Source organism: Oncorhynchus nerka, linkage group LG6 (assembly GCF_034236695.1).
Source record: "Oncorhynchus nerka isolate Pitt River linkage group LG6, Oner_Uvic_2.0, whole genome shotgun sequence".
Taxonomy (NCBI): Eukaryota; Metazoa; Chordata; class Actinopteri; order Salmoniformes; family Salmonidae; genus Oncorhynchus; species Oncorhynchus nerka.
The window spans coordinates 11789905-11807862 of record NC_088401.1 but is presented as its reverse complement, the minus strand read 5'-3'; the positions used below and the strand labels follow the sequence as shown (position 1 = coordinate 11807862).

Genomic DNA, 17958 nt, shown 5'->3' with positions numbered 1-17958 from the left:
ACAGACAGTATCGACCTCCATTCTCCAGTATCCCTGTCACCTTACCCCGATACAGACAGTATCGACCTCCATCACTCCAGTATCCCTGTCACCTTACCCCGATACAGACAGTATCGACCTCCATTCTCCAGTATCCCTGTCACCTTACCCCGATACAGACAGTATCGACCTCCATCACTCCAGTATCCCTGTCACCTTACCCCGATACAGACAGTATCGACCTCCATCACTCCAGTATCCCTGTCACCTTACCCCGATACAGACAGTATCGACCTCCATTCTCCAGTATCCCTGTCACCTTACCCCGATACAGACAGTATCGACCTCCATCACTCCAGTATCCCTGTCACCTTACCCCGATACAGACAGTATCGACCTCCATCACTCCAGTATCCCTGCACATTGTAAATATGGTATTGGAACTGACCCTGTATATAGCTACTGACCCTGGAACTGACCCTGTATATAGCTACTGACACTGGAACTGACCCTGTATATAGCTACTGACCCTGGAACTGACCCTGTATATAACTACTGACCCTGTAACAGACCTGTATATAGCTACTGACCCTGGAACTGACCCTGTATATAGCTACTGACCCTGTATATAGCTACTGACCCTGCATATAGCTACTGACCCTGGAACTGACCCTGTATATAGCTACTGACCCTGGTACTGACCCTGGAACTGACCCTGTATATAACTACTGACCCTGTATATAACTACTGACCCTGTATATAGCTACTGACCCTGGAACTGACCCTGTATATAGCTACTGACCCTCTATATAGCTACTGACCCTGTATATAACTACTGACACTGTATATAGCTACTGACCCTGTATATAGCTACTGACCCTGGAACTGACCCTTTATATAGCTAATGACCCTGGAACAAAAAAAAAAAAATTCCACTGCATTTCAGCCCTGCCACATAAGGACGAGCAGACATCATGTCAGTGATTTTCTAGTTAACACAGGGGTGAGTGTTGACAAGGACAAGGCTGGAGATCACTCTGTCATGCTGATTGAGTTTGAATAACAGACTGGAAGCTCCAAAAGGAGGGTGGTGCTTGGAATCATTGTTCTTCCTCTGTCAACCATGGTTACCTGCAAGGAAACACGTGCCGTCATCATTGCTTTGCACAAAAAAGTCTTCACAGGCAAGGATATCGCTGCCAGTTAGATTGCACCTAAATCAACCATTTATCGGATCATCAAGAACTTCAAGGAGAGCGGTTCAATTGTTGTGAAGAAGATATTTACAGAAATCCATGCAGGTGTTTTGAGGGGCTTCTGGTGAATGTGTTCTAATGATCTAAAGTCACGCTGTTGTAACTGTCTGTAAACACACAGTCCAGTTCATAGTGAATGATGACAGGCCCTACTGCCTGTTAACACACAGTCCAGTTCATAGTGAATGATGACAGTCCCTACTGCCTGTAAACACACAGTCCAGTTCATAGTGAATGATGACAGGCCCTACTGCCTGTAAACACACAGTCCAGTTCATAGTGAATGATGACAGTCCCTGCTGCCTGTTAACACACAGTCCAGTTCAAAGTGAATGATGACAGTCCCTACTGCCTGTAAACACACAGTCCAGTTCATAGTGAATGATGACAGTCCCTACTGCCTGTAAACACACAGTCCAGTTCATAGTGAATGATGGCAGGCCCTACTGCCTGTAAACACACAGTCCAGTTCATAGTGAATGATGACAGTCCCTGCTGCCTGTTAACACACAGTCCAGTTCAAAGTGAATGATGACAGTCCCTACTGCCTGTAAACAGGGTAAAACATTACCAGACAGACAGACAGACAGACAGACAGACAGACAGACAGACAGACAGACAGACAGACAGACAGACAGACAGACAGACAGACAGACAGACAGACAGACAGACAGACAGACAGACAGACAGACAGACAGAGACACACACATTACTATGTACTTCAGCCTCTGTTTGTCCATTTCCTCCCTCGCTGAGCCTGTGTCCTCTGAGTGTATCTGAAATCTAAACTCACAGAGACTGTTAGAGCTGCTGAGTGGAAAATCACAAACACAAACACTTCATCAGTGTGCCACCCTGCATTCCACTGCTGGCTTGCCTCTGAAGCTAAACAGGGTTGGTCTTGGTCAGACCCTGGATAAGAGAACAGATGCTGCACAGAGAGGACAGAGAGGAGTAGCTGATACTGGAACAGTACCACAGAGAGGAGTAGCTGATACTGGAACAGTACCACAGAGAGGAGTAGCTGATACTGGAACAGTACCACAGAGAGGACAGAGAGGAGTAGCTGATACTGGAACAGTACCACAGAGAGGAGTAGGAAGTGAAGGGCATGCAGGTTAGCCTCCTGCGTAGGGTGGACATGCATATGTGTGTGTGTGTGTGTGTGTGTGTGTGTGTGTGTGTGTGTGTGTGTGTGTGTGTGTGTGTGTGTGTGTGTGTGTGTGTGTGTGTGTGTGTGTGTGTGTGTGTGTGTGTGTAGGAAGTGAATGACCCTGTGGTGGACACGGAGGACACAACCCTCCATATGGCAAGGGACTCAGCCGTGGGCGTGTAACTGCTGAGCCGTGTGTCTGAGAGAGAGAGAGAGAGAGAGAGAGAGAGAGAGAGAGAGAGAGAGAGAGAGAGAGAGAGAGAGAGAGAGAGAGAGAGAGAGAGAGAGAGAGAGAGAGAGAAAGAAAGAGAGGACGACGGAGATAGAATTCACTGCACCCCATAAGGCACATAATCTCTCCTCTGAGATCCACTGCTACAGCTCACATCAGCACATCTCACACACACACGCACACGCACATGCACAAGTACACGCACTGATATCACCTACAACCTGTAACTACAGGAGAGGAGGAGATTAGATGAGAGGAGAAGAGAGGAGGAGAGAGGAGATGAGGAAAAGAGAGGAGGAGAAGAGAGGAGGAGAGGAAAAGAGAGGAGGAGAGAGGAGAAGAGAGGAGAGGAGGAAAAGAGAGGAGGAGAAGAGAGGAGGAGAGGAGAAGAGAGGAGGAGAGAGGAGGAGAGGAGAAGAGAGGAGGAGAGGAGAGGAGGAGGGGAAAGAGAGGAGGAGAGGAAAAGAGAGGAGAGGAGAGGAGGAGAGAGGAGAGGAGGAAAAGAGAGGTGGAGAAGAGAGGAGGAGAGGAAAAGAGAGGAGGAGAGAGGAGAAGAGAGGAGGAGAGGAGGAAAAGAGAGGAGGAGAAGAGAGGAGGAGAGGAGAAGAGAGGAGGAGAGAGGAGAAGAGGAAAATAGAGGAGGAGAAGAGAGGAGGAGAGGAAAAGAGAGGAGGAGAGGAGAAGAAAGGACAAGAGTGGAGGAGAGGAGAAGAGCGGAAAAGAGAGGAAAAGAGAGGAGGAGAGGAGAAGAAAGGACAAGAGAGGAGGAGAGGAGAAGAGAGGAAAAGAGAGGAAAAGAGAGGGGAGAGGAGGAGAGGAGAAGAGAGGAGCAGAGAGGAGAAGAGAGGAGATCGCTCTCTTTCTATCGCTCTCTTTCAATCTCCCCACCCTTCTCTCTCTTTTTTCCTACCCATCCCTATGAATCCAATATCCATCCTTCTCTCTCTGTTTCCCTACCCATCCCTATGAATCCAATATCCATCCTTCTCTCTCTGTTTCCCTATCCATCCCTATGAATCCAATATCCATCCTTCTCTCTCTGTTTCCCTACCCATCCCTATGAATCCAATATCCATCCTTCTCTCTCTGTTTCCCTACCCATCCCTATGAATCCAATATCCATCCTTCTCTGTTTCTCCTGAGTTCTCTATAAAGACTCTAACACTATTAACTAAGCCAATCCCTGCAGCAGTAAAGACTAACACTATTAACTAAGCCAATCCCTGCAGCAGAATTCATTACATCCTATCAGATCACAGCATCCCTTTTGCTCTACCAGGATCCAGAGGGTTTGCAACAATATATTGTGACAATGTACAATTGGTCTGAATCACAAACAAAGTAATGACTAAGTCTCTTCAATATCAGAACCCCACCCCCCCACCCCCTGCCACAATAACACACCCCCTTCTAGCTAATACAATACAGATTCAAATGCCTGGTGCTTGGGACATCTTCAGTGGTCATCTTTCTCCCTCAAACTCTGGAACATTCTCTCTTTCCTTCTCTCTCTTCTCCTGTTTTCTCCATTTCCTGTGTACTCTTCATCCCACTCTCCCTCCCTCGCTGCCTCCCTCCTTCCATTCCCCGGGGTTGCATTGCTTACCTGACTCACAGGCAAACGTCTTGGACGTCTCGTCGTAAAACACGATTGCCACGGCATGTTTCTTGGTCTCCCTCGGCATCCGTGTAATGTTCTTGATGCTGCGGAGCTCTGTGATCTGAGACAGACAGAACAACAAAACAAAACAGCCCAAAATCAACGGCTGAGGGGGAAAACACATCGTCTAGTTAAGTTAGGTTTGGAGATGGAAATCCACTTTGTAAATTGGTTGTTCGGCTGGTTCCTTTAACTGTTAATTCATCATCTTAAATGACTGTTGGTGATGCTCAGGTACATCCAGAAGTACAGAACAAAAACACATTTAATCATACAGTGCCTTGCGAAAGTATTCGGCCCCCTTGAACTTTGCGACCTTTTGCCACATTTCAGGCTTCAAACATAAAGATATAAAACTGTAACGACTTACAGCTGTAATCGCAGCAAAAGGTGGCGCTACAAAGTATCAACTTAAGGGGGCTGAATAATTTTGCACGCCCAATTTTTCAGTTTTTGATTTGTTAAAAAAGTTTGTAATATCCAATAAATGTCGTTCCACTTCATGATTGTGTCCCACTTGTTGTTGATTCTTCACAAAAAAATACAGTTTTATATCTTTATGTTTGAAGCCTGAAATGTGGCAAAAGGTCGCAAAGTTCAAGGGGGCCGAATACTTTCGCAAGGCACTGTATATCAAATACATATCAGATGTATTTGAACAATATTCAAAGCTCTGTGAGACCTGTTGAAATTAGCTATATGAATTACCGCATTTTTATCAGGGAAATCAATGGAAATTGTGTGAAGTAGGCCATATAAATTGTGTAATGGTTCATAACAAGCCTGTCAAGCTTGAATCAACTCAGTCTCCTAAATGAGAGTATGGATTTTCCGTAGCTCTGGCCCGATCTAAAAACACAACGGGAGCCATGGTCAACCTGCTTCACTTTGCAAATGAATCACTAAAGATCCAGTCGATACTCAGGACCAGAATCCAAAAAGCTACTACATCATGTTAACTCTGAGAGTGATGGAATGAATCACTAAAGATCCAGTCGATACTCAGGACCAGAATCCAAAAAGTTACTACATCATGTTAACTCTGAGAGTGATGGAATACAACAAAGAAACAAGGTTGTGTTTCATTGAATATCTTTTTCATTTACTGGGCTGCTTTACTCAACGGTCTCCGTTCGCTGCTGGACAGATAAGAGCCAGTGCATTATTGTAAAGCGCTCGCTCAGAGCAAACTGTGGACACAATGCCAGCCTTTTTGGAATTTATGAGGTACGCTCACTGCCCATATACTGTAGAATAATGTGTGTGTGTGTGTGTGTGTGTGTGTGTGTGTGTTTGTGTGCGTGCACGTGTGTGTGTGCATTTGTGTGTGTGCGTGTGCGTGCATGTGTGTGCATGTGTGTATGTGCATGAGTGTGTGTATGTGTGCGTGCACGTGTGTGTGTGCATTTGTGTGTGTGCGTGTGCGTGCATGTGTGTGCATGTGTGTATGTGCGTGCGTGTGTGTGTGTGTGTGTGCGTTTGTGTGCGTGCATGTGTGTGTGTGTGCGTTTGTGTGCGTGCATGTGTGTGTGTGTGTGCGTGTGTGTATGTGTGTGTGTTGCCCATATAGTAACAACCAGCTCAGACATGACAGTACTTACATGTCACATGCGGAATAAATAATCATATTTCTTAAGATGTTTCAGAAACAGCATTTTACATGGTCAACACCGTGAAACTGGGTAACAAGGCATTGTCACGGTGAGGTTGTTCAAATCTGGGATTCGATTCCATTTTTCAGTTAGTATTCATTATCCAGAAAATAGCACTGATTCCATCTGTCTGCCTTTTAGGAAGTGAATATGAAGAGAATTGGTTCCTATCTTCCTCCAGAAAGATGATTATAACACAGAACTGCCAACCGAGACCACATCAGCATTGTAGCTTTCTGGACATGTGTGGTAAGGCAGCCCTCCTCTCCTCTCCTCTCCTCTCCTCTCCTCTCCTCTCCTCTCCTCTCCTCTCCTCTCCTCTCCTCTCCTCTCCTCTCCTCTCCTTCTCCCCATCCCTCTCCCTCTCCTCTCTAATCCTCTCCTCTCCTCTCCCCATCCCTCTCTCCTCTCCCCATCCCTCTCCTGTCCTCTCCCTCTCCTCTCTAATCCTCTCCTCTCCCCATCACTCTCTCCTCTCCCCATCCCTCTCCCCTCCCCATCCCTCTCTCCTCTCTAATCCTCTCCTCTCCCCATCCCTCTCTCCTCTCCCCATCCCTCTCCTGTCCTCTCCCTCTCCTCTCTAATCCTCTCCCCATCCTGCTGCCTCTCCTCTCAGAACACAGCTGTTGTCAAAGAACATATACGGTTGATGTCGGAAGTTTACATACACCTTAGCCAAACACATTTAACCTCAGTTTTTCACAAATCCTGACATTTAATCCTAGTAAGAATTCCCTGTCTTAGGTCAGTTAGGATCACCATTTTAATTTAAGAATATGAAATGTCCTTATAATATCAGAGAGAATTATTTATTTTAGGTTTTATTTCTTTCATCATATTCCCAGTTTATTTTATTTTTATTTCACCTTTATTTCACCAGGTAGGCTAGTTGAGAACAAGTTCTCATTTACAACTGCGACCTGGCCAAGATAAAGCACAGCAGTTCGACACATACAACAACACAGAGTTACACATGGAATAAACAAAACATACGGTCAATAATACAGTAGAAAAAGTCTATATACAGTGTGTGCAAATGAGGTAGGATAGGGGAGGTAAGGCAATAAATAGGCCATGGTGGCGAAGTAATTACAATATAGCAATTAAACACTGGAATGGTAGATGTGTAGAAGATGAATGTGCAAGTAGAGATACTGGGGTGCAAAGAAGCAAAATAAATATAAATAACAACATGGGGATGAGGTAGTTGGATGGGCTATTTACAGATGGGCTATGTACAGGTGCAGTGATCTGTGCTCTGACAGCTGGTGCTTAAAGCTAGTGAGGGAGATATGAGTCTCCAGCTTCAGTGATTTTTGTAGTTTGTTCCAGGTATTGGCAGCAGAGAACTGGAAGGAAAGTGAGATATAGTGAGATATACCTGCTGGAGCGCGTGCTACAGGTGGGTGCTGCTATGGTGACCAGTGAGCTGAGATAAGGTGAGGCTTTATCTAGCAGAGACTTGTAGATGACTTGGGGCCAGTGGGTTTGGTCATGAGTTTGAAGCGAGGGCCAGCCAATGAGAGCATACAGATCACAGTGGTGAGTAGTATATGGGGCTTTGGTGACAAAACATATGACACTGTGATAGACTGCATCCAGTTTGTTGAGTAGTGTGTTGGAGGCTATTTTGAAAATGACATCTCCGAAGTCGAGGATCGGTAGGATGGTCAGTTTTACGAGGGTATGTTTGGCAGCATGAGTGAAGGATGTTTTTTTGCCAAATAGGAAGCCGATTCTATATTTAATTTTGGATTGGAGATGTTTAATGAGAGTCTGGAAGGAGAGTTTACAGTCTAACCAGAGACCTAGGTATTTGTAGTTGTCCACGTACTCTAAGTCAGAGTCGTCCAGAGTAGTGATGTTGGACTGGCGGGCAGGTGCTGGCAGCGATCGGTTGAAGAGAATGCATTAGTTTTATTTGCATTTAAGAGCAGTTGGAGGCCAAGGAAGGAGAGTTGTATGGCATTGAAGCTCATCTGGAGGTTAGTTAACACAGTGTCCAAAGAAGAGCTAGAGGTATACAGAATGGTGTTGTCTGCGTTGAGGTGGATCAGAGAATCACCAGCAGCAAGAGCGACATCATTGATGTATACAGAGAAGAGAGTCGGCCCAAGTATTGAACCCTGTGGCACCCCCATAGAGACTACCAGAGGTCCGGACAACAGGCCCTCCGATTTGACACACTGAACTCTATCAGAGAAGTAGTTGGTGAACCAGGCGAGGAAATCATTTCAGAAACCAAGTCTGTTGAGTCTGCCGATAAGAATGTGGTGATTGACAGAGTCGATAGCCTTGGCCAGGTCGATGAATATGGCTGCACAGTAATGAAGGAGAAATGGGGGAGGCTTGAACGAGTTGCTGTGGGAGGTGCAGGGCTGTTGATCGGGGTAGGGGTAGCCAGGTGGAAAGCATGGCAAGCTGTAGAAAAATGGATTTATGTTTCCTATCCTTAGTGCAGTAGGCAGCTGGGAGAAGGTGCTCTTACTCTCAATGTACTTTACAGTGTCCCAGAACTTTTTTGAGAATGTGCTACAGGATGCAAATTTCTGTTTGAAAAAGCTAGCCTTAGCTTTCCTAACTGCCTGTGTATACTGGTTCCTAACTTCCCTCAAACGTTGCATATCACTGGGACTATTCGGTGCTAATGCAGAATGCCACAGGATGTTTTTGTGCTGGTCAAGGGCAATCAGGTCTGGAGTGAACCAAGGGCTATATCTGTTCCTGGTTCTACATTTCTTGAATGGGGCATGCTTATTTAAGATGGTGAGGAAGGCACTTTTATAGAATAACCAGGCATCCTCTACTGACGGGATGAGGTCAATATCCCACCAGGATACCCTGGCCAGGTCGATTAGATAGGCCTGCTCGCTGAAGTGTTTTAGGGAGCGTTTTACAGTGATGAGTGGTGGTCGTTTTACCGCAGACCCATTACGGACGCAGGCAATGAGGCAGTGATCGCTGAGATCTTGGTTGAAAACAGCAGAGGTGCATTTGGAGGGCAAGTTGGTTAGGATGATGATATCTATGAGGGTGCCCGTGTTTACGGGTTTTGGGTTGCACCTGATCGGTTCATTGAATTTTTGTGTGTGATTGAGGGAATCAAGCTTAGATTGTAGGATGACCAGGTTGTTAAGCATGTCCCAGTTTAGGTCACCTAGCAGCATGAGCTGCCATGTCTCAAATATGGTGTACAAGGCACAGCTGGGGGCAGAGGGTGGTCTATAGCAAGCGGCAACAGTGAGAGGCTTGTTTCTGGAAAGGTGGATTTTTAAAAGTAGAAGCTTGAATTGTTTGGGTACAGACCTGGATAGTAAGACAGAACTCTGCAGGCTATCTCCGCAATAGATTGCAACACTGCCCCCTTTGACAGTTCTATATTGTCTGAAAATGTTATAGTTAGGGGTGGAAATTTCTGGGGTTTTGGTGGTCTACCTAAGCCAGGATTCAGACACGGCTAGGACATCCGGGTTGGCAGAGTGAGCTAATGCAGTGAATAAAGCAAACTTAGGGAGGAGGCTTCAAATGTTAACATGCATGAAACCAAGGCTTTTACGGTTACAGAAGTCAACAAATGAGAGTACCTGGAGAGGGGGAGTGGAGCTAGGCACTGCAGGGCTTGGATTAACCTCTACATCACCAGAGGAACAGGGGAGGAGTAGGATAAGAGTACGGCGAAAGGCTATCAGAACTGGTCATCTAGTACGTTCGGAACATAAAGTAAAAGGGGCAGGTTTCTGGCCGTGATAGAATAGATTCAAGGCATAATGTACAGACAAAGGTATGGTAGGATGTGGATACAGTGGAGGTTAACCTAGGCATTGAGTAATGATAAGAGAGATATTGTCTCTAGAGACATTTAAACCAGGTGATGTCACCGCATATGTGGGTGGTGGAACTAAATGGTTAGTTCAGGTATATTGAGCAGGGCTAGAGGCTCTACAGTGAAATAAGACAATAATCACTAACCAGAACAGTAATGGATAAGGCATATTGATATTAGGGAAAGGCATGCGTAGCCGAGTGATCATAGGGGTCCAGTGAGTGGTTGGACTGGCTGGAGACATGGCGATTCAGACGGCTAGCAGGCCGGGGCTAGCAAGCTAGCGGAAGGGCCTTAGATGGACGTCACAATGGAGGAACGTCTGTTTTAGCCTCCGCGTGCGGTGATGTCGATAGACCAGTCGTGATGGCTTAGTAGGGTGCCGCGTAGCAGAGTGGTCCAAGTCCAATTGGCAAAATAGGTATAGTGGCCCAAAACATTGGCCTATGGATCTATTCAGCTAACAGTCCAATATGCTCTAGACAGCTATTTGGCCGCGGCTAGCAGATGGCTATTCAGGGGACGTTGCGACGTAGGGACCAGTTGTGTACGCCCTCGAGCAGGTTGGTAGTCCTGTCGTGAAGGATCGGCGGGGTTCCGTGCCCCGTACCGGCAATTGAAGTGGTATTGGAAAATGGAAATGGAAATGGGGAAATGGAAAGAAAATAGGTCCGGTATGCTCTGGTTTGAGTCGCGTTGTACAAAGTGGCAAGAGCTTTCCGAGCTAAAGTTTAGCTGATGACCGATAGCAGTGGTTAGCTGACTACTAGCTAGTAGCTGGCTAGCTTCTGTTGGGGGATTCCGGTTCCAAGGTAAATAAAAATACTTTAGAAAAAACAGATCCACACCACATTGGGTGAGGCAGGTTGCAGGAGAGTATTTTGAAGTTGAGGTTTAGAAAACGATTTAAAAAAAGATATGCGAAGAAAAATATATAAAAAGATATATATGTGGAACACGACAAGACGAAGGACAAAGATGTCTGACTGCTACGCTAACTTTGATTGAGAGTGCGTCAGAAGTTTACATACAATCAATTAGTATTTGATAGCATTGCCTTTGTGCAACTTAGGTCAAATATTTTGGGTAGCCTTCCACAAGAATTTTGGCCCATTCCTCCTGACAGAGCTGGAGTAAATTAGTCAGGTTTGAAGGCCCCCTTGCTCGCACACGCATTTTCAGATCTGCTCACAAAATGTTCTATAGGGTTGAGGTCAGGGCTTTGTGATGGCCACTCCAATACCTTGACTTTGTTGTCCTTAAGCCATTTTGCCACAACTTTGGAAACATGCTTGTGGTCATTGTCCATTTGGAAGACCCATTTGCAACCAAGATTTAACTTCCTGACTTATGTCTTGAGATGTTGCTTCAATATATCCACGTACTTTTCCCTCCGCATGAAGCCATCTATTTTGTGAAGTGCACCAGTCCCTCCTGCAGCAAAGCACCCCCACAACATGATGCTACCACCCCCGTGATTCACGGTTGGGATGGTGTTCTTCGGGCTTGCAAGCATCCCCCTTTTTCCTCCAAACATAATGATGGTCATTATGGCCAAACAGTTCTATTTTTGTTTCATCAGACCAGAGGACATTTCTCAGAAAAGTACGATCTTTGTCCCTTTGTGTGCAGTTGCAAACCGTAGTCTGGCTTTTTATGGTGGTTTTGGAGCAGTGGCTTCTTCCTTACTGAGCGGCCTTTCAGGTTATGTCGATATAGGACTCGTTTGACTGTGGATATAGATGCTTTGTACCTGTTTCCTCCAGCATCTTCACAACGTCCTTTGCTGTTGTTCTGGGATTGATTTGCACTTTCGCAACAAAGTCTATTCATCTCTAGGGGACAGAACGCGTCTCCTTACTGAGCGATATGACAGCTGCGTGGTCCCATGGTGTTTATACTTGCATACTAATGTTTGTACAGCTGAACTTGGTATATTCAGGTGTTTGGAAATTTCTCCCAAGGATGAACCAGACTTGTGGAGGTCTACATTATTTTTCTGAGGTCTTGGCTGATTTCTTTTGATTTTCCCATGATGTCAAGCAAAGAGGCACTGAGTTTGAAGGTAGGCCTTGAAATACATCCACAGGTACACCTCCAATTGACTCAAATTATGTCAATTAGCCTATAAGAAGCTTCTAAAGCCATGATATCATTTTCTGGAATTCTCCAAGCTGTTTAAAGGCACAGTCAACTTAGTCTATGTAAACTTCTGACCCACTGGAATTGTGATACAGTCGATTATAAGTGAAATAATCTGTCTGTAAACAATTGATGGAAAAATTACTTGTGTCAGGCAAAAAAATAGATGTCCTAACTTACTTGCCAAAACTATAGTTTGTTAACAAGAATTGTGTGAAGCGGTTGAAAAACGAGTTTTAATGAATCCAACCTAAGTGTTTGTAAACTTCCGACTTCAACAGTAGCCCCAGAGACATAAACTCTGTAAAAGTCACTGCTCTGCACTTCACTGCTTATTTACACTCTATGTGTCACGCCCTGACCTTAGAGAGCTTTTTATGTCTCTATTTTGGTTTGGTTAGGGTGTGATTTGGGTGGGCATTCTATGTTCAGTTTTCTATGTTTTGTATTTCTTTGTTTTGGCCGGCTATGGTTCTCAATCAGAGACAGTTGTCTATCGTTGTCTCTGATTGGGAACCATACTTAGGTAGCTTTTTCCCACCGGTGTTTTGTGGGTAGTTGTTTTCTGTTTAGTGTTTTCTGCACCTGACAGGACTGTTTCGGTATCATTTTTGCACTTTGTTATTTTGTTCAGTTCAATACAAGTCAAGTCATGAACTCTTACGACGCTGCGCTTTGGTCCTATTCTTCCTCATCCGACGATGACACCCGTTACACTATGGACATATTTATGCACAAAACCATGGGCTCCATTATTTAACTGCCTTCGTCAAGAGCTCCCGACCTAGACACATCCAAAACAGTAATCCAGGGAGATATTTAGAGTGGCTCCTGTTCATGATATAAAGAACACGCAGCACCTTTCAAAACAAAAACAAATCCAATATTGTTGTTTTTGTTGTTGTTTATGAATCGGTGAAAGTGTCTGTTTTCTCTGCAGCACTCTTCTGGGGCCCCTCAGATAGAACCTTTGATAGTACAGTCCTTGGTAGCGAGCCGTGTCCATGGCACTGTATTATCCTCAAAGCGGGCAAAGAAGGTGTTTAGTTTGTCTGGAAGCAAGACATCGGTGTCCGTGACGTGGCTGGTTTTCCTTTTTGTAGTCCGTGATTGCCTGTAGACCCTGCCACATACGTCTCTTGTCTGAGCTGTTGAATTGCGACTCTACTTTGTCCCCATACCGACATTTCCCTTGTTTGATTGCCTTGTGGAGGGAATGACAACACTGTTTGTATTCGGCCATAATGCCAGTCATCTTTCCATGGTTAAAAGCAGTTGTTCGCTCTTTCAGTTTTGCGCGAATGCTGCCGCCTATCCACGGTTTCTGGTTAGGGTAGGTTGATGGTATGGTGTAGTAGAAACTGTTGTTCCAAATTGATACTTGGACTATTCCATGAGTTCTATGTAGCCTATGTTGGCTCACATAGACAGATGTTGTACTCGCCTAAAAGTTCTGCATCCTAACCCTATAAGCATGACACGTGAGTTTACTGTATATCAACAGTAGCTTGAAATTGATGCAAACAAAACTACACAACGCAGTGGAAAATTTCCTCAAAAGTATCAGTTGCATACGCCTACTGCAGCGATCTTAAGTGTCTGATATCAGCAGGTGTCTGATAACTAATGATAGTATATTAGACAGCAGGTTACAGAGCATTAAAGAGCCCCTTTCACAATACCCTCACACATTAAAATAAATATTATAACCCAGATTATCCCCCTCAAAGGGAGAGAAAAGCCCAGGAAGAACGAGATAAAGGGTCAAAATGTGCCTTCTTAACAGCAACATGTACTCCTCATCTAACACATAAAGAGAAAAACAAGATTGTTTGGTGTCGGTTTGTGTGTAATATGATTTATTACAATGCATCTGTAATAAAATAAGTGCTGTGCTATATTTTCTGAGGTGAAATGGCGGTTGGGGCTTGTTATTGGGTAAACTTCAAGGTTGTGGTTAAATTATGATGCGGTGGACGGCGTTATAAGGGTCAACAGACTCAGACAAATGAACATCTGTCTGTCTGGTCTCATGCTGCGCCTAAAAACTTCTCTGTCTACTGGGTGTATCCTTCATTTCCAGACAACATATTACTTTGACATCCAATTAGGAGAATATATATATACAGTATAACTGAGCAAGAGCGGAGGATTGATGGATATTTCACAGTAAAAAAACAGTGACAGTATATAAAGTGATGTTTAGTGTTTACCTTGTGAAAGCTCTGGAAGTATGCTGCCTTCTCGTCTGGGTATTTCTCTAACGCCTTGGGCCTTTACTATATAAAGTGATGTTTAGTGTTTACCTTGTGAAAGCTCTGGAAGTATGCTGCCTTCTCGTCTGGGTATTTCTCTAACTGCCTTGGGCCTTTACTATATAAAGTGATGTTTAATGTTTACCTTGTGAAAGCTCTGGAAGTATGCTGCCTTCTCGTCTGGGTATTTCTCTAACTGCCTTGGGCCTTTACTATATAAAGTGATGTTTAATGTTTACCTTGTGAAAGCTCTGGAAGTATGCTGCCTTCTCGTCTGGGTATTTCTCTAACGCCTTGGGCCTTTACTATATAAAGTGATGTTTAGTGTTTACCTTGTGAAACCTCTGGAAGTATGCTGCCTTCTCGTCTGGGTATTTCTCTAACGCCTTGGGCCTTTACTATATAAAGTGATGTTTAGTGTTTACCTTGTGAAAGCTCTGGAAGTATGCTGCCTTCTCATCTGGGTATTTCTCTAATGCCTTGGGCCTTTACTATATAAAGTGATGTTTAGTGTTTACCTTGTGGAAGCTCTGGAAGTATGCTGCCTTCTCGTCTGGGTATTTCTCTAACCGCCTTGGGCCTTTACTGGACGCCTTCTTAAACATCAGCCAACACCTCCTGAAGATCTATGGAGAACACATGGAGAACAGAGCCATCAGAACCTTTAGGTCCATCAGAACCCCGAACAGAAGAACCCCAAACCATTGAAAACACATGGAGAACAGAGCCATCAGAACCTTTAGGTCCATCAGAACCCCCAGCAGAAGAACCCCAAACCATTGAGAACACATGGAGAACAGAGCCATCGGAACCTTTAGGTCCATCAGAACCCCCAGCAGAAGAACCCCAAACCATTGAAAACACATGGTTATCATAAAACAATGAAAGGAATTCATTTAGAAGTGTATAAAACAAAACAAAAAAACTCAAACAAATGGAATGCATTAATAAACATCTTCACTGATTCATTTGTCCATCTCCTTTCCAAGTGTTCCAGCCAGCATCTCTCATTATTTATCTGTGTGGATATGAATCCAGACTCAATGACATGCTCACCGGTGCATCAACACATGAATAACTCACAGAGTAAACACCTTCCTCTCGGTCAGTTTAACCTGGACTGGTTGTGCAGTCATCTATTTATCAAGCCAGACCTATTAGTTTGGGTACACTGCTATTGCACAGTAACAGGCACACATATACACACACTAGGACACACCGTTTGCCAAAGGGCCACAACAAGGTCAAGATTAAAAATGGGACACACACACTTAAAAACTCTTACACACACACACAGAGAGAGAGAGAGAGAGAGAGAGAGAGAGAGGGAGAGAACCTCACACAGGAGCAACAGAGCAACAGACCAGTGAGACACCCTTCCAGACATGCAAGACCCCCTGCCGAAGGACCTGCACCGAGAGAAGCTACGACAAGAGGACCTATACCCAGACAACAGCTTCACCAGCCACATCCCAACCAGCTAACACCATCCCAAACAAACCCTGGCCATGCTCTATATAGGCCCCCCCATATCATATTTGGGGCAGCAGCGTAGCCTAGTGGTTAGAGCGTTGGACTAGTAACCGATATGTTGCAAGTTCGAATCCCGAGCTGACAAGGTAGAAATCTGTCATTCTGCCCCTAAACAAGGCAGTTAACCCACTGTTCCTAGGACGTCATTGAAAATAATAATTTGTTCTTAACTGACTTGCCTAGTTAAATAAAGATAAATAAAATATCAGTCCTATGCCCCTACCAAACAACAATTAGCCAACAACAAATTCAATCCTGTTTAGACAACTTCCTGGACAAAATAGTCTAAACTTGTCAGTAGAAAACCTAAACAGTATATTTGACCTCTCAGCTTCCAATTGAATCTAAACATTTCAAGTAGAGAACATAAGAAATTTAACAACAATGACAAATGGTTTGATGAATAATGCAAAAATCTAAGAAAGAATTTGAGAAACCTATCCAACCAAAAACACACCTTCACTATGGTGAATCAGAAATCAGCTCGATGTAATTGACAAATCCATAGACTCTAACCACTTCTGGGACAGTTGGAACACACTAAGCAAACAACCACACAAAGAGTTACCTATCAAAAAAGGAGATGTGTGGATAAACCACTTCTCCAATCTTTTTAGCTCTATAACAAAGAACAAACAGCAAAACCATATACATGATCAAATACAACATTTTAGATTAAACTATTAAAGACTACCAGAACCTACTGGATTCTCCAGTTACCTTGAATGAACTCCAGGACAAAATAAAAACCCTCCAACCCAAAAAGGCCTGTGGTGTTGATGGTATCCTTAATGAAATGATAAAATATAGAGACATCAAATTCCAATTGGCTATACTAAAATTCTTTAAATCATCCTCAGTTCTGGCATCTTCCCCGATATTTGGAACCAAGGATTGATCACCCCAATCCACAAAAGTGGAGACAAATCTGATCCCAATAACTACTTTGGGATATGCGTCAACAGTAAGTCTTCTCATGCTTTGTTGACGTAAAAAAAGCTTTTCACTCAATTTGGCCTGAGGGTCTGCTATACAAATTCATTGAAAATGCTGTTGGGGGAAAAATATACGACATTATAAAATCCATGTACACAAACAACAAGTGTGAGGTTAAAATTGGCAAAGAACACACACATTTCTTTCCACAGGGCTGTGGGGTGAGACAGGGATGCAGCTTAAGCCCCATCCTCTTCAACATACAGTATATATCAATGAATTGACTCTAGAACAGTCTGCAGCACCTGGCCTCACTCTACTAGACTCTGAAGTCAAATGTCTCCTGTTTGCTGATGATCTGGTGCTTCTGTCACCAAACAAGGAGGGCCTACAGCAGCACCAAGATCTTCTGAACAGATTCTGGCAGACCTGGGCCCTGACAAAAGACAAAAATAATGGCCACAAATACAAATTCCATCTAGACACCGTTGCCCTAGAGCACACTAAAAATTATACACACCAAAAATGTGTGTACATTGTAAAACACCCAAAAATGTATGCAGAGCAGAATTAGACAGAATTATCCAGAAAAGAGCTGTTCAATTCTACAACCACCTAAAAGGAAGCGATTCCCAAACCTTCCATAACAAAGCCATCACCTACAGAGAGATGAACCTAGGGAAGAGTCCCCTAAGCAAGCTGATCCTGGGGCCCCCACAAGTTTCAAAAGAATAGAGACATTTCAAATGTTATAGTATGTCTATAACAGTGTTGTAACAATGTGCAAATACTTCAAGTACATAAGGGAAAATACATTTAATTTTACCTTTATTTAACTAGACAAGTCTGTTAAGAACAAATTCTTATTTTCAATGACGGCCTAGGAACAGTGGGTTAACCGCCTGTTCAGGGGCAGTACGACAGATGTGTACCTTGTCAGCTCAGGGATTTGAACATGAAACCTTTTGGTTACTAGTCCAACACTCTAACCACTAGGCTACCCTGCCACCCCAAATAAATATGGGTTGTATTTACAATGGTGTTTGTTCTTCACTGGTTGACATTTTCAAATCTTGCTGCTGTGATTGGTGGTATTTCACCCAATAGATATGGGAGTTTATCAAAAACATGGGTTTTTTTATATTCTTTGTGGGTCTGTGTAACCTGAGGGAAAAATGTGTCTCTAATATGGTCATACATTGGGCAGGAGGTTAGGAAGTGCAGCTCAGTTTCCACCTCATTGTGTGGGCAGTGTGCACATAGCCTGTATTCTCTTGAGAGCCAGGTCTGCCCAAGGCGGCCTTTCTCAATTTTATTTTATTTAACCTTTATTTAAC

At 44.0% G+C, this 17958-nt stretch overlaps 1 protein-coding gene across 1 annotated transcript in view; it reads right to left on the bottom strand.

The window, feature by feature from the left end:
* The window catches only part of LOC135572160 (docking protein 6-like), a 114930-nt gene that overhangs the window by 50193 nt on the left and 46779 nt on the right, over positions 1–17958 (bottom strand). Inside the window, exons 2-3 of the mRNA XM_065019267.1 lie at positions 14671–14778; positions 4227–4341 (exon numbers count right to left, since the gene is read on the bottom strand). Coding sequence (XP_064875339.1) covers positions 4227–4341; positions 14671–14778 — 223 coding nt within the window. The remainder of the gene's footprint in view (positions 1–4226; positions 4342–14670; positions 14779–17958) is intronic.